The sequence below is a fragment of the Aquarana catesbeiana genome, linkage group LG02 (assembly GCF_042186555.1).
Source record: "Aquarana catesbeiana isolate 2022-GZ linkage group LG02, ASM4218655v1, whole genome shotgun sequence".
In the NCBI taxonomy this organism is placed as follows: domain Eukaryota; kingdom Metazoa; phylum Chordata; class Amphibia; order Anura; family Ranidae; genus Aquarana; species Aquarana catesbeiana.
Genome location: NC_133325.1, coordinates 83,925,614 through 83,943,912, shown reverse-complemented (window position 1 = coordinate 83,943,912; position 18,299 = coordinate 83,925,614). Strand labels below are relative to the sequence as shown.

Genomic DNA, 18,299 nt, shown 5'->3' with positions numbered 1-18,299 from the left:
ATTTATTGCTCAAGGTGGCTTTAACACTCTGCCAGTTACTTGCTGATGTGTTTGGCCCTATTACAGGGCTTAAATATGCATATTAAGTACTGTCAGAATATGCTTGAGTTGTTCAGCCTGGTTTGCAGGCCCATTAATGGGACTGGAAATGTGCATATCCTTTACTAAATTTGACCCAGTGACATACAAAGAATGAAAACAGGTTTGAAAAGAGCTGCACATACATATACACATAGACACAAATAAAACAAACTGCAAAAAAGTAAACATGCTGTGTTAACACAAAATGTAAAATACTACAAAAATGTATGCTTTACTGCCATTCTTGGACTCAAAAGGTAGACACCAGCTCATGGAATTAACATTTAAATAGTCAGGGTTCTGGTTGTTTCTGGGTGTTTGTGCACCCGGAAATGTCCCTTTTATGCCACTGAATGGAGCATGTGAATGGACTACTAATGCACCAAGAATGAAAAAACAGACAATAGCATATTTTCTACTATGTGAACCAGAACTTATAGTAGTGCAATAAAGTGCATTGTGGTGCTCTGCAATGCATATTGGAGTCGGAGGTCTGTTGGGTTAGTGCTTTGAGGTGCCATTTAATATGAATGCTACTACAATGCATTAACACATGTAATGTGCATTGCAGTAACATGCTATCTACCAAAGCAGAGAAGTAAGGACAAAATTACACCTTTATGTTACATACATTAGCACCCCAATGCAAAGGCAACACAGTCTCGATGTACATAAATTGCAGCGCACCACAAAGCACTAATGTGTATTGTGGTACACTTTGTCAGAAAAATGCTACATCTACTTATTTTTGCCTGTTCTGGTGCATAGGCATCACATTCAAAATACATGACATAACTAGGGACGAGCACAGGTTTGATTCGAACTCAGGTTCAGACTGAACCCAGAAGCAAGCTGTTACTCCTGTGCCCAGTCAGCCACAACCAAGGCATTCCCCATCCCACACATAACAAAGGGGCGGGGATGGTTGTGATATCGCTGACAATATGGCCACATGGCATTATCCAAATATCGCCATGTGGGCATATTAGGCCAATGATGTCATAAGCAAACGCTTGTTCTATAATGAAGCAAGATGTCAATGAGCCTTCCCTTCTCCATTTGAAAACCTGACACTGTAATGTTTACACTATGACAAGTGCTGCTGGTATGTTCAGGAAATCAGAGATGATGTGATTAAATCCATTCCTCTCTTTAGAATTTTGGACAGTCCTGTTATTTAGTTCTCAAAAAAGGCAAATGTGGAAGAAGTGTACATTGTTTTACCAAATCTGTCAAATTAGGAATGGTCTAAGAAAACCAAGGTGGAGCCTAAAGTATATCCAAATCTAAAACTTTTAATTTTTTTTAATTGGATAGGGTAGAAAATGATTAAAACTCCTGTAAGTTGTTTTTGTTTTTCGTTTTTTTTTTTGCTGACCATGTCCCATTGGTGTGGTTTGAGAGGAAATCAAAAATCTCTCCAAAGTGAGGAAAACCCTCTATAAGACTTTCCCTCTATGTGGCCTCTCACAATTTCAAGTTTTTTTTCTAAATTTGTCTTCCAGGACAACTAGAGAGGGTAAACCTGCTGAGCACAGACATAAAAATCTGGCAAGGTTTCTATCCCTTTATTATTCTATTTAAAAAAATGTGGCTTTGGATACAGTAAAGTGCAAGTTCAATCTTTTTATTTTGCCTTGAGTGGATGATGACTGGAACGTCTGCTGGGGTTTTAATGCTATCTGGGTCTCCATTAGGGAGACTTCCCGGACAGGGAGGAAACATGCAGTAGAGACCCATACAGCAATAAAACTGGTGTGGGTTCAAGCCTTGCTTACTATACTAAATGGCAAGGCTTGTTGCTTCCATATGTACATACCTGTGTTAGTTTGCAATCTTCTATCATGCTGTAAATAAACATGTGAAAATGGATCCAATTCTACTTTTTCCCTAGCCTATATGTAGGTTGCCATTCCTAATCACAAAAAAATGACTTCTGGAAAATCAAGGTAATGGCATACAATATTTCTATTTGACACCAAAAAATCTGTATGTTTTCTTGCATAATCTGGAACACATATGTTTTTCCACTCACTTTACCTTATGTCTTAAATAGGGCTGATCTTGCATTTGTTCAGAACCAGAGTTTGGGTCTGAACATGGAAAAATGAGCTGTCATTCCTGGTGCAATGAGCTGCGGGTGGAGTATTCCCTGCCTCACTGCTGATGTATACAAAGGGACAGGGATGCTCATCACATCATTGACATTACATGGCTACATGGCCATATTAAGTCAATGTCATTGATCTGTTAGAATAACCCGTGCTACGTTTCAGTCTCAATTAAAAAAAAAAACAATATTACACTTTTTCAGGTGATTTTTAAATATACAAAAGGAAGATCACTTCAAAGGGTGACATAAAACGTACATTCTTTTTTAAATCAACTCTTGCTTTTAGGACATTTTAAATCCACATCAGCTTAGCTCTGTTTATTTGCCTTGAATCCGTTTTTCCATTGTAAATAGTCACTGCTATATTATGAGGATGATTTTAGAAAACACAACTTTATTAACCCAAATAAACAGATCAATGTGATATAATTTATAAAATAAAGCATTATTTTTTAAATTTCTTGCTTACACAGGAAATTAATTTGTGAAACTAGAAGTAACCAGAACAAAATTTCAAAAATATATTTTCAGGGCACCTAGACGTATCTTCTCATTTTAATTAAAACATTGTACAGCCTGCAACAATTGGATAATGTTAAAGAACATTATTTAGCAGGAAATAGAAGGTGTAATACAGTCAAGAGAAAAAATGGCAAATATATTTACAATACAAAGAAACAAAAAAAACATGACAAAAAGCTTATCAAACATATCACAGTGATTGTAAAAACACCCTGATTTGTCAAAATATGTGTTTTTTATCAACACTGTTGGCTCACTAGGCAATTACATTGCATTAGCCATATTACACATTTCAGGGTTTAAAAATAACATTCTGGATTATTAATTCTAAGCCTGAATATATTTGGAAGATTTTTATTATTTTTTATTTTACTATTGGCTGGTGTGAGACCACATTTTAATTATTTTGTTTTGTACACAGAACAAGATTATAAATAACAGGAGTGACCCGTAGCCTGATAAGGCTCTACACAACTAAGTGATTAGACATTTACATGTATGGTTGGAATGACAAATGGATTACACATGTGCAGATGTGGTTTACCAAAATGAAAATTGTGTTAAATGATCCACAAGTCTTATAAAACTTTCTTATCATTTTTTACTACCGTGATGGCATTTTTTTAAAACGGAATTATTGCAATGATTTGTTATCTAATATGTTTAGAAAAAAATACTGTGTTGTATTTCATTGAATTTACATCAGTTAAAAAGCAAGCATGTCATATCTGTTTTTCTTTATTTTTAAAGAAAAAGTAAATAATTTATTATTTTTTTTCACAGGATTTACATGATTATTATTATTTTGTATCACAGTTTTTCTTAAGAGATCTAGTTCAACAACTGGATATTCATCCCTTATATGCATGGAGTTTCTTGAGATACTGGTTAGTAATTTCATTGTATTCTATAGCTATTTTCCTTCTTTGTTAGAACAGAAGTATTGTCCATTCTGATCACGCTCTTCACAGTTTAATGAGCTTAATGACAAGTCTTTTTTTTTTCTTAGATTATAGTTCCTCCAAGATAAATTTGTTGTTGCTAATACACTCTTCCCCACACCCTCCCTCACCCCAATAAAACTAATTTAAGCAAATTCCTGATATAAAATCTGAGTTTGGGTTTCCGAGCAGAGCTCATGCACACATTGTTGCTGATGATGTTTGGCGCATTTAGACGTACTTCCCGGTCTCAGCAATATTTCTAGGTCTTCAGTGATTTTTCCCACGTAGCTCACAGTCTGTGCTGTATGTCACTCACCAACAGTGTATAATTAAGGCACTCAATAAATTATTTGGTTTTTATGGTAGGTCCGATGCAATTACAGCCAATCCTGAACTTTGTCTAATTGTCCCAGTGTGTACGGCCTTCGGGCAGTCGGGAGTCAAGACACGGCCATTTTCTCCTACACTCCCTGTAATGGATAATCTGGCTTTGTTTCGTATGGCTTCAGAAAAGGTCAGCTGAGCAACAAGAGAATGAATAACAAACAAAAGAAGAAAAGTTACTATATCTGTTTTGTCACTATAATCACCACACAGAAACATCAATATATGGAGAGTTATATTAGACATCTGCATTTTCATGTTATTTTCACAGTAGCTATTTGGAATAACTAAAGGTAAATTTGTAAATGTATTTCTTAATTAAAGTACATTTTATGGATTAGAAAAAAAACAGGAATGTTGAAAATAGTTTCCTTGATGTTTCATAAACTCTATTTGCTTTTTTTTCAGGTAGATTTAACGTTACTTATTTACTTTTTGCATTAATAAATATTCGGAAAATAGAGTGGGTATGTTAATTCTTAAAAATATGTATGGTTGCAATTGCTTAATGATTATCAATTGCTAGCTATTGAGATATTCTACTGTCAAGATGACTTATAATTTAAATCCACTTTGAAAATGATATATCAAAAGCATTTGTGGGTAAAGTCATAGTCAATAATAGAAGATAATTAGATGAAATATCCTTATTACAAATTAGGATAAAAATCACTTTACATCACATAATCCATTGGTTTAATTTCCAAGTGGATATATTAGTTTATCCTGAATACCATCTGTTTCGCTATTAAATGAATGTAAGACCGTCTTCATTTTAGAAAATTCTAGATAAAAAATACTGTGTTCTAGGTCAAAGAAAAAAAAATATATATACATGTAGGATTAGTCTACTGAATGTTAGTTTTAGCAAAAATATACAATATTTTCATCTAATCATCAGCTCAGAGCTAGAGACTAAAATTATTCTAATGCAAACTAAACTCACACAATAATTTCCTATGAGGCTATTTTCAAATTTTAAACTAGCGTACAATATTTAAATATTTGAAAAGAGGTCTATAATTGAAAAGATCTATTTTAGCAGTTTTCATCAAAAGCAACTTGATAATGAAGAATTATTGTATGTAAAATAGTTTTGAATGTTATTGTTTAAGTTTAGCATACTTGGTTGATATACTAAAACTGGAGAGTGCAAAATCTGGTGCAGCTGTACATCAGCTTCTAACTTCAGCTTGTTCAGTTAAACTTTGACAAAAAATCCTGGAAACTGATTGGTTTCTATGCACAGCTGCACCAGATTTTCCAGTCTCCAGTTTTAGTAAATCAACCCCTATGTCTCTTTAAATTCTTAGCTAGCCACCTCCATATTTAATAGACTCCATGCTCCCCAAAAACACCATGAATTAATGACTCATATAAAATCTGGTGGTACGTGTTTTATGAATATTTAGCTATTGGAAATACTGTAAAAAATACCTGCCACCAACTTGGAAAGGTTAAATTCCCATAGCTCTTGGACCAAAGCTGTGCTCAGAAAGATAACTAAGTATAGTACAGTGACTTGAGGATCCATTATAGTCAACCTTATCATTACATACACATTCACACCCTCCTAATACCTTTAGGAAATGGCATTATATTCTGAGAATAGCTCCATTGTATGTTTGTCATCGCTTGCAAGCAGAAAATATTATATGACCAAGTCAGTTAAATACTTCTAGTAAAATTAGCAAATCTGGTCTAATCTTTTAATATTTCCAGATCTACATCAGTTTGGCCTTATTCTCATTTAGTCATATGTAAAAAGTCTGTTTATTTGAAAAAAAAAACTAAATTTCTATATTACATGGGTCAGAAAACAATAAATGAGCTGATTCATCTTATCATTACTGCTCCTTTACATCTGATCTATATCTGAAATGGTATATTTAAAACTTTTCGAACTTCACTAGGTGCATACTTACTCTAGGTCACTGACACACCAAGAAATTGAAAAAAGAGCAGGATGACAGCTTGAAAGCTTACATATTACAAAACAACATAGCAATTGGCTGCTCTTATAACTTTTTTTTTAGGAGTGAGAAGACTTCATGTGCTCTAGCCTTAGGCCTCATTCACACTGGCACTGTCAAATCTGCATTTATATGTGTTTAAAGCATATCCAATTAGACACCCTAAATGCATTTAGAAATGCTAAACGCAGGAGTGTGAATGAGGCCTTAACTTCAGCAAACTTTTCTTTTTCTTTTTTTTAGTTTTGATTAGAGTTTAGAAGACTTAACATTTCTGTCAGGTTTTAATTTGTGTCTGTGACCCCCAATGGGTAGATTTTTGTTTCCTCACTCCCTGTTTTTGTAACACCCATACACAAAAAATGAAGAATGCAGTTTTCATTGACGCAGGAAGGCGCTGAAAGAAATAGAAACATTATCATAAGTTCTTAAAGTGTTACTAAACCCAGGAGCCTGCATTTACTATATCTGGTCTCCCACAGTACACAGAACATGGAAATGCAATTATTGTGCAAAATTGAGCTTTTTGGCCACAACCATAAACACTTCATTTGGAGAGGAGTCAACAAGGCCTATGATGAATGGTACACCATTCCTAATATGAAACACAGAGAACTGGGGTATGTAAACTTTTGATCAGAATCATTTGGGTAGTTTCTGTTTTCATTGTGATTTAAAAAGAGTAAACACAGTTGATTGATAATAAATGGCTTTAGCCAAACACTAACCATGAATGAAAGAAACGTTTTTGTGTTATCATTCATATTCTCTGAAAAATGGCCAAGCAATCATAAATTCTGCCAGGGTATGTAAACTTATGAGCACAACTGTAGTAGTCTTGTGGCTTCTATCAGTGTCTGGTTAAAGCTTGTAGGGGGAGTTTTCATTCTGCTCTGACTATCTTATGAGGCTGCCGGACCCCTGACCTTCTGTCTGGACCGTGCTGATTGGCCCTGTGCTGATCACATGCACCCTCCCAAGAAAAATACACACTCTCTAGCAATACACACCAAACTGAGCATGTGCAGCTTGTCCCCAAAGCTCTGTACGAGCAGGAGATGGATTGGGTACAGTGGGAGAAGGGGAGGAACAGAGAAGACAGGATCACAAAGCCTTTTTACACAATGCAGAGGATTAACCCCTTAGGCTCCACAGTGAGTATAACAAGCATGCGTTACTGCATATACAGACTGATTTTATTTTGTGGGTTTAGTAACACTTTAACTCTACTAAAATGTTTTCTTTTTTTTTCGGGAGGGGTTTTATTTACATGGATGGACAGGGGTAAATGAGGGGGTGGTCAAAACAGGTGGTTGAGCTACAATTTTACCACCCCCTGCCCAGCCACAAGTTAACATGTCCATAGTCGCAGTGTAGAAAAATTTATACCACAGGTTGCATTCAGCTGGCAGTAACACCACCAAACGACACCCATTCAGGTAAATAGGGCTGTACTGCACCCACTCTGCAACCATGCAGTTGCGGTGTGCTGGGCTCTCATTGGTTAACACAGGTGGTAAGGAAGTGACACATCGCCTCCATGCCTACTGTCAAATGCCTATTACGTGCGAGCAACCGTTAGTTGCTTTTCAGAGGGGTGGCAATGACAGCCACATATGCAAATGAGGCCTTAATTAATGTCCTCATTGAAAGATTTCCCATCTCTCCCCTTGAAGAAATACACAGACAGCAATGAAAACCCAACAGAGTTTCTAACCAATCTCTGCTCTAACCAAAATAAAATACAACATTTCTGGCTGGACGTGGGTTTTCAATTTTGAGGAAGAAGTAGACACTTATAAATTGTTAAGAACCAACACATCATGATTTTTTTTCCTTGACTCAAAAACTCAAAAAATGTACTATTAAAAACTACAAGAACATCATAATCTATCTGCAGCCTTTGCCTGTAAATAATATCTTTAAGCTGATACAAATATCTTGCTTCCATAATGAATGCCACAACAAATTCTACCTAAGCTCAACACAGACAGAAGGCTTCTCCCAAATCTACATTCAAAACAATGTGCAGGAAAAAAATAGATTTTAAGCTTTTTTTGAAGTTAAGATAATGAAACATGACATAAAAATAACATATGTTTAGTATAAAACCAAAATACATGACTATGGTAATGTAATTGAACCAGACAGCATTAATCTGTCCATATTGCGCAATCATTTGTATCTGCATGTTCGGTGCACGCATCACAGCACATACTCATGATCAAGCAGTTGTCGTGAAAAAAAAGTGGGCTGCTGAGGGGGTGTGACAACGAAAGCTGGAATGTTTAAATGATTGTAAACTTGGAAAATTCAACATACTTTTACAGTATTGTATACTGACGGAGAATAGCCCTGTTTTTGATGATCTGCAACAACCTTGCACTTTCTTCACCTAGAACGTAAACAAAATAACAGAACGCTTGAGGTAAAGAACCACAATGTTTTGTTGCAGAATGGAAAGGGATGGGCAAAAAAAAAAAAAAAATCAAAAAAATCCCCAAAACATTTTTTGTGTAGAGCAACCTACCATGTTATTAAAAAAAGGTAAAAAAAATATACTTTATTTGGTAATTTTAAAGAGGAAGTAAATCCTGATGGGTTTTACTTCCTCTTTATTCCCCTGCAAAGTAAAAGCATAATGGACTAGTGTGCATCACATACTAGCCCATTATGTGGCACTTACCTGCAAACGAAGCCAACGATGTCTGTGATGTCCCCTCTGGTGGAAGCATCTATCTTCGCTCCTCTTCCTTCCGCGGCTCTGTGACTGGCCAGAGCCGTGTGACGTCACTCCCGCGCATGCAAGCGGGAGCCGCCAGTCACAGCACACGCTGGAGAAGAAAGGGCTGTTTCTTCACTGCGCATGCGTTGATGACATCATCGGCGCACTACAAGATAAATATCTTCTAAACGGCGCACGTTTAGGAGATATTTTCAGTACATATAGATAAGCCTTATTATAGGCTTACCTATATGTAAAAATGTCTCAGGGGGGGTTTACAACCACATTATTTTTGTTAATATAGGCAGCCATTTAGGTCATTGATAAACTGATATTATTACTTTTCTGAACTTTCAGATTTCTATTGAATAAGTAAGCCCCATTCTTGATAACACAGTATAAGGGGGTGATTTACTAAAGGTCCGACAAACATGTTTGCAACATCTAGTTAGGTTAAATGGATATAAAAAAAATAGTATTTAAGACAATAAAAAACGGCCACATAATATGATTAAAAATGGAAAAATAGGATCTTTGATCTAGTATTTATTTAGTGAATTACCTTGCCAAGTATGGTTGCTGTCATAAAGAGTGTATAGATTGGTGACAAAAGTGAAACCTACTTTTTAAAATATTTTTAACACTGCTGTACAATTGGGACAAAAAAATGTTTTTAAATAAGAAAGCCCTACTTTTTAGTAGGGCTTGTACTGAATGTCTATGAATTTACTCTAACCTCTAAACACTTTTTTTTCCTCCAGTAAGACATTATTCCTGAACTACACAGGAATAATATCATATAATAATTATTATTTGTAATTAGGTATCCATTGTTACTTACAGCATGCCTTTACTAAGACTCTTTGGGGCTCACCACCCAACCTGAGAAATAACTACATAACTAGTGAAGGAAAAGCTTGTTGTCAAAAGGATATCTTTTAGTAGCTTACTAGATATATTTTTTAAAATAAAAGATTTTGGAACACTAGGCTTCTTATATTAACAGATAAAAGCTAAAATAAGGGAAAATTGTTATCAAATACTTACTGTAATTTTCCTTTCCTGGCCCATCCTCACGTGAGCACATAACAGGTTAACACCTCCTCCGGAGCCCCACATGACCACCTGTATCTAGCTCACAAAAAGACAGCCTTTCCTCCAACTAGGATGTGCGATAACTTAGCCTGCGACAGGCCACTAGGGAGGTAGTCCTGTGCTGACGTGAGGATGGGAAAGGAAAATTACAGTAAGTATTTGATAACAATTTTCCCTTTTCCTGGCCCACCTCACATCAGCACACAACGGGATATACCAAAGCTAATATAGGGTGGGAGAGAACAAATGAAAAGAGACACTGACAATCAAAGAAAACTTGCTAAAGCAAGAAAGAATTGAACTCTCTTGTCCCAAACTTGCTGGTTGCATATTTAGTTTGTAAGGTTGAATGAAGGTAGCAGCAGACCTTCAAGCTAGCCCTTACCTATATCTTCCAAGCAATCCTGGCATAGCTGCCTCAAAGGCTGCCACCCCTCTAGTCAAATAGGCTTGCAATTGTTTCAGAGCAGAAAAGCATACTTCCTGCATGCCAATCTAATCACCCTGGTAACCATACCTCCCAACTTTTTGAGATGGGAATGAGGGACACCTATCAGCAGAAATATGAAGGCATAGGAGACACCCCTTGCCACGCTCCCTTTAAGGAGAATTGTACAAAAAAAAAAAAAGCTTGGTTAAACCCACAAGTGCTTTTTTCCCCCCACTACTATTCCTTTATATTGGCTTTTGGAATTTACAAATGCAGCAATTGGATAAAAGGTTTAGTGCTGGAAAACACTTTGATAGATAAAAAGTGCATTTTATAGACAACTATATAGATCAGACCAAAATGAGGGACAAATGAGGAAAGAAGGACAGAGGGACATTGCTCCAAATCAGGAACAGTCCCTCGAAATCAGGGACAGTTGGGAGCTATGCTGGTAACCCAAGAGTGGATGACTCTTGAGGGCCTGATGGCTAAATGAAAAGGATTGTACACTTTTCTCTTTTGACCAAGTACACTGTTAATAACTCGAGCATGTGTAAGAAAACTGAAGTCTTCCTGCTGTGCACTCAGTGACTCTCGTGGGAAACTCGGAGGGACTACTTCCAAGTTTTTCTGGAAACTGGATACCACTTTAAAATTTAGCTTTGGAGACAGGGATACCATGTCTATCTCTTGTAAAAAAGAAAGACACCAAAGGGCCCTTGCAGGAAAATGTTGCAATCTTCAACATCCTTCTGTCTGAAGTAGTTGCTGTCAGGAGAACACGTTTTACTGTGAGGTAGTTCAATTGAAATTAAACCTATTGGAGAAACGGGTGCTCTCAGATCCAAGACCAAGTCCCACAGAGGGAACAAGGATTTCCCTCAAGGTCATATATAGATTGTCATCTGGAAGAAGCATCTGGTCACTGGCTTTTGCACCCATCTGCAGTCTTGCCATAAAAGATTTCATTCGACCAATGACAAAGATCAGACAGAAAATTCCATGGCACTCTGAACGTATCTTGTATGATGGAGTCTTTGCATTGGTATCCTGTTCCAAATATCAAAAACTGCATGTTCAGTGAAGTCTCCCTGAGAACTACTGCCAAGATGCCCCATAAGGCCAATATTGGTATAAGGCACTTGTAGAAAAAAATATTCTACCGAACCAATAATTCGATTTTGCTTCCCTGGCAAAAAGACCAACCTTAACTGACTAAGTGGTTCTCTGCCCCACAAAAAGTTTCTTTGCAACATGTAACAAGAAAAGACTTTTGGTGTCCTCTTGTCAGGCAATGTAGGCTACTACAATCTTGTTGTCAACCTTACTCAACCCCCTGGAAGATCCTGAAAGGCTTGCAATGCTAGAAAAGGACTTCCTTCCATTCAAGATACTTGGGAGTCTGTGTTTCACAGCGTTCCAATGGCCTTGCACATCTCCTGGGCTGAGAGGCATGCCTCTAAAAGAAGCACAGTGCCAATTTTCAAAATTACAGTTCTTGTTGAATTTGTATAGGCACAAAGATTTTCTGATTCATAGACAGCGCAGCTCATAGGTTAAAGAAGGCAACTTGAAAACGCCTTCATGTGCCACCTGGCCCAAGGTACCACCATTGCCAACAAGATCTTCAAAAAGATTCCTGGGGCTGTGCAAATTCTGTAAAAGGCAGACACTTGAACTGGAACTGACATCTGGCCACCACAAATCTCACACGCCTCTGGTGCTCGGCATTGATCGGTACATGGTAGTATGAGTCGGTCAGTCGATTGATACCAACTTGTCCTCCTGCTGAACTGTCCCTGTGACTGTCTGCATGGACTCCATCTTAAACTTCTTGGTGTGTATGAACACATTAGATTCCTTCAAACTGAAACAGGCCAGAAGGCTCCTGCCTTAAGTACTAGAAAAACTGGGGAGAATGGCACACAGATGATTCTATGTTTCCGGCATCATGCATGATGGCCTTGTAGCAGTATAAAAATCTTGCAAACATTTTTTCTCTTCTGAGATCTGTTGAACATAAATTAAATGAATTCAGTGGTCGACTTTGGAATTCTCCATTGTACTCCCACCTGTCTTCTGGACCCACTGGTCTTTGATGATTGTCGTCCAAACCCTCCAGAAGGCGGCTGCAACCATCAATTTCACTCAGGCCCCCTGGTCCCAACTGGAAGAGACTGGTTGGACGCACCTTCAAAAGACTTTCCAGCCATCTTGGCAGCTTGCTCTGGACTTGATTTCATGTCAAAAGTAACTTTGAGACACCTCCACTGTGATCTGGTAAACCTGTAGCCTGTCCTTAGCCTGACTCTTACTAGTCTGTGGCCACCGTCCAGACTTTTCCTCCCATCATTCGCTTAATTGCATTGTTCAGTGTTTGGCCAAACATCAACCTCCCATTATAGGAAATGTCAAAGGCGTGTAGAAGTTCCATATGCCCTCCAGTGGCATAACCATAAAGCTCTCATAGCAGTAACTGAGCGCGCCAGCTAGGTCTATCAAAAGCATCAACCAAAAGTCAGTTGCCAGGTTCCACTCTTTCCAGAAACTGTGCCAAATCTTGTTGTTTCTGTGTTGAATGCAATACCATTTCTGAAGTTTATATAGTGAAGTTAACTCTGTTGCTGATTGGCAGGCAAAATCTGTCACTGTATAGATTCTGTGCAAATCTGATGGCCAGATCGCCACAATTTCTATGTTCCAGATGTGTTTCTGCTTGAGTGTTTTTGATGCATGCTCAATGCGTTTTGCCACTTTCCAGATGTGTTCCATACAGAAACAATGCAACATTCTACTTTTGTTGACTGCACTAGAATGCGCTGTACTGGTGTGAACTAGGTAATAAGTAACAAAGCAACCATGCTCCATCATGAGCGATTTACACTCTACCATTATGGGAAAAGACCATCCTTCATCATGAGCGATTTCCGCTCTGCCATTATGGGAAAAGACCATCCTCCATCATGAGCGATTTACGGTCTGCCATTATGGGAAAAGACCATCCTTCATGAATGAGCGATTTACCATTGTGAGTGTTGCTTGTGGCGTGGATATTTGCAGCATACTTTCTGCTATAGACGCCTTCATAGGTCTTAGAATTTTGCACAACCACATCCTTGTGTGGCAACCTGTGCAATTTCATTGCTCTGCCACTGCAGACTGCATGCCGACCCAAAATGCACCCTGAGCTTGGCAAGGCATCTATCATGCTGGCATAAAAGGCATGTGCCAATTTCCTGGATTCTATCCCTTCATAGGGTAAGTGGAAACAACTCCTTTAGAGTGTATTGACCACATGCTTAATGAATGTGACAACCTGTTAGGTATCATCATCCTGTGATCGTTAGTGGGTCTTATGCTTTTTAGAGCGTTTGCGTTCAGAGTTTCTGCTCCTAAAATAATGCAAAACACCTTAATTTGCATATTTTCCTTGGGCACTCTTTTAAGAACCATGTCCCATGTCGCCCCCTCCTACCTTTGCTAATCTTCTGTGCCACTATCAGGTGTGACAAGCTCATATTTGCACAAAATATATGGAGATAGGCATATTACCTCTCACCAAAAAACATGGTACCCTGTCTCTTTAAGACCCATCTGTCTTCATCCACTCACTTTAAAGCATCAGTAGGTGAGCTTCAGGCAGCATTTCCAAAGGAAGACAGCAGACACAGTTAGAGTCTGAGACAAAAACCAGTCAGACTGTCAAACCCACAGAAGTACACAGCATAGCAAGGGAACCAGGACAGCACATCCAGAGACAGGCAGGAGACCCATTCAGAATTTGAGGTAAGTCCTTTACCTGGCAGGACTGCAGAGAGAGAGGGAGAGAAGCCCTCCCAACTGCAGTCCTCCAAAATCATTTACACCATTGCATGGCATCTGGCAGTTTCATCCTGAGCTGCCCATCTCCTTGCCCCCTGTGACACCATTCACTGCCACTCTCAGACTGACAATGAAGCCAGGAGTGCAGTGCGGTGCGCTGCATATAAAAAGACAGAGAAAAAAACAAAGGGAGAGGCAATGATGACATTGCAGAGCTCTTATAATACCACACCTGTACAATATTAATGCTGTTTAAGCATCATTTTGCCCGCAGCCTTGGCACAAGGCACCCTGTTTTTAGAAAGATTTACCATCAGCATTCAGGGTCTTCCAACTCCATGAGAGGCTGAACATGGAGGGGTAGATTCGGTGGGGGGATGCAGCAAACAAATGACTTACCAACTGCAATCAATAGGTGGCCTGGAGCAGACTAAAAAAGAACATCCTAGTTGGGGGAGGGGCTGTCTTTTATTGAGTTAGATACAGGTGGTCATGAGGGGCTTCGGAGGAGGTGTTAACCCGTTGTGTGCTGACGTGAGGTGGGCCAGGAAATATATATACACTCACCAACCACTTTAATTAGGTACACCTGTTCAATTGCTTGGTAACACAAATTGCTAATCAGCCAATCACAGGGCAACAACTCAATGCATTTAGGCATCTAGATGCGGTGAAGACAAATTGCTGAAGTTCAAACCGAGCATCAGAATGGGGAAGAAAGGGGATTTAAGTGACTTTGAACATGGCATGGTTGTTGGTGCCAGACGGGATGGTCTGAGTATTTCAAAAACTGCTGATCTACAGGGATTTTCACGCACAACCATCTCTAGGGTTTACAGAGAATGGTCCGAAAAAGAGAAAATATCCAGTGAGCAAATCAGCAGCAACTGCATGATGCTATCATGTCACTATGGACCAAAATCTCTAAGGAATGTTTCCAACACCTTGTTGAATCTATGTCACAAAGAATTAAGGCAGTTATGAAGGTAAAAGGGGGTCCAACCAGGAACCAGCAAAGTGTACCTAATAAAGTGGCCAGTGAATATATATATATATATATATATATATATATATATATATATATATATATATATATATATATATATATATATATATATATATATATACATATACACTCACTCTCACCCTATCCAACCCTGTTGAACACATATTAGAGTTATTTATATTGTAAACCGCTGCACAAACTGTTGGTACTATATAAATCCTGTATAATAACAATAATTTATATATATTACCGTATTTATCGGCGTATAACATGCACTTTTCCCCCTGAAAATAGAGGGCAAATCATGGGTGTGTGTTATATGCCGATATTTACCTGGCTGCCTCAGGAAGGGGGGGGGGGGAGTGGCGAGCACCTCCGGATTACACATAGACAGAATCTCCTGTTTACTCGGCACACACTCAGTCACACACAGTCCCACCTCCTGGGTGGCTCATAGGATAGACATCACATGTCCCAGCATTGGACCAGTGTTCTGTCTATCATGTGAGCCGTCCAGGAGGTGGGACTGTATGTGACTGAGCACTGAGTAAACAGGAGATCCCTCTGTGTAATTTGGCACTGGCAAGGCTGCAGATGGGCACTAATCAGGCTGCATTGATGGGCAATGGAGAGGCTGCAGATGGGCACTGGTCAGGCTGCATTAATGGGCAATAGTGAGGTTGCAGATGGGCACTGATCAGGGTGCATTGATGGGCAACGGAGAGGCTGCAGATGGGTACTAATCAGGATGCAATAATGGGCAATAGCAAGGCTGCAGATGGGCACTGATTAGGCTGCATTAATGGGCACTAACCCTTATTTTGCTTCAAAGTTTTTTTCCTGAAAACTCACACTTAAAATTAAGGTGCGTGGGATACTCCTGTGCGTGTTATATGCCGATAAATACGATAATTCTAAAGTTTTTTGTAATGGTATTTTAAATCATATTATTGAGTTGAGGTAGACAACCCCAACTCAGACCCACCATATAGCATAATATATGCCCAGGTAATAAACTACTTTTATATATTCATTAATTTGCTCATAAAATAATATTGAAATAATTCAGTGTTATGATATTACTGAGAAATCAGTAATCACAGGCAACTTATTTATTTACAGATATAGCAGATCTGATTTTAGATAAGGTAGTCTGCAGCCTATAAGGTAGTAGTAGCCTGCAGTCTTATTCATTTAAGCTTACTCTATCAATTGGTAGAAAAGGGTGACAGCCACTGGTAGTGGTTGCATTAGTGTTCTTTTTTCAGAATTTATTTTCACCTGACAATCCTGAGAATAACACACTTCCTCTTTTTGGCTCCACTATATTGATGGCTTTCATCCAGGCTGGATTTCAAACATGTCTGCCTTTGTTCATCGCCATAACATGGTGACTGATGGGATTAGTAGTTTACGAAAGAAAAAATAACTTTTTTTTCTCTTTTGAGTTCACTGGAAGTTACGAGCACACTGCATTTATGGCAATATCAAGAGGTATTCCCTGTACTTGCTGAAAAGTCTAGTCTGAAAAAAAGTCTTATGCCCCGTACACACGGTCGGACTTTCCGACGGAATATGTGCGATCGGAGCTTGTCGGAAATTCCGATCGTGAACTTCCATCTGACTTTTTCCATCGAAATTTCCGACACACAAAGTTTGAGAGCAGGCTATAAAATTTTCCGACAACAAAATCCGTTTGCGTAAATTCCAACCGTATGTGGACAATTCTGACGCGCAAAGTGCCACGCATGCTCAGAATAAATTAAGAGACGAAAGCTATTGGCTACTGCCCCGTTTATAGTCCCGATGTACATGTTTTACGTCACGGCGTTCAGAACGATCGGATTTTCTGACAACTTTGTGCGGCCGTGTGTATGCAAAACAAGTTTGAGCCAACATCCGTCGGAAAAAATCCATGGATTTTGTTGTCGGAATGTCCGATCAATGTCCGATCGTGTGTACAGGGCATAAGTCTGAAATAAAGAAAACAAATAAAACCCCCACATCTAAGGACTGGTAAGCTTAAACATGCTTTTTTCTTCTTGGGTTTAATTATTCTGTAAATTAATTTTTTTTTAATGATAATTCTTATAGATTCTAGTGATTTAGCACTTGAGTGGTGTTGCAGAAGCAGTAAAAAAATGACATTTAGATCAATAATTGTTTAAAGAGTTTTCTTCAAATAAAGTGTAATTTCTAGCTAGCAGACCTGCGTGCAAGAATTTTGCTATATAAAAAGTCTGGCCATGTTGTAGTTTATGATGACTATGCTAAGATATATTTAAGGCTGTTGCATAATAAGATCCATTGTAATAAAAAAAAAATGGCAATCCCTTTATTAAAATATACAAGTAATGTATTTATATAAACATGCCAATCACAATTTATTGCTAGAAGAATTTTAAAAAAAAATGTGGATGAAGCAATGGTTATTATACTTGCCAACAGTATGGAGTTTTCTATGACTTTCCTAAACAATGGCAGTTTCTTATGAAAATGGAAAGGACATTAATGAGAAGATTAACAAAAGGAAAGTTCTACATCAAATCTAAAGAGACTTCTGTGAACATAATTTATCCCGGTGCCAAGAAAGGATTTCAATTAGGATCTTAACAAGCACTTGTGAAAGAGCCTGAATTACCCAGAAATACCTGTTAATAACTATTGATTTCTTCAAACTGCGTGGTACTAATAAGGCTATTTGTGTAGTTCGCTAACTTAAGCATTGTATTTCCAAACTTCCAAAGCCACATTCTTACAACAATCAATTTAACACAGTTTACATGTAAAATGTGTTATGTAAATTATATCTACCTTATATATGTAACACAAATAAAAAAATGCATTTAAAATGTATTAATTTACAAAATGTACATATTAAAAATACATAAATAATTATTTACACTAGAAAACAATTCCATCTTGATGGTTACTAATTGAACTGTTGTATGAATGTTTTTAATAAAATATTCTGTATTTTTTTGTGAAATATGCCTTTGAATTAAAAAATGTTCTGTCTGTGTTTTTTCTAAGTAAGATATATTAAATATCTTTATAATAAAAAAATATGAAGTTCTTGGTAGATCATAAAGCATGAACCTACTGAAGCTACATCCACTATATTGCCAGAATTAGGTGCGCAAAGACTTCAAATCTGAAGTAAATACAACATCTGCTACCTCTTAGGAGGAGATCAGGTTTCTT

General features: G+C 37.9%; 1 protein-coding gene across 6 annotated transcripts in view; it reads right to left on the bottom strand.

The window, feature by feature from the left end:
• Window positions 1-1,428: 1,428 nt before the first annotated feature.
• GRIA4 (glutamate ionotropic receptor AMPA type subunit 4) overlaps window positions 1,429-18,299 on the bottom strand; it is a 485,393-nt gene continuing 468,522 nt past the window's right edge. For 3 of the 6 annotated variants that reach the window (XM_073613115.1, XM_073613114.1, XM_073613113.1), the window contains exon 16: window positions 4,041-4,179. Coding sequence is in view for 3 of the 6 variants with exons in the window: in XM_073613111.1 (XP_073469212.1) it covers window positions 4,018-4,179 (162 nt within the window). In the remaining 3 variants the exon portion in view is untranslated. Of the gene's footprint in view, window positions 4,180-8,339; window positions 8,413-18,299 lie in introns of all 6 variants that reach the window. The other 3 variants (XM_073613111.1, XM_073613112.1, XM_073613116.1) reach the window with 2 other exon arrangements.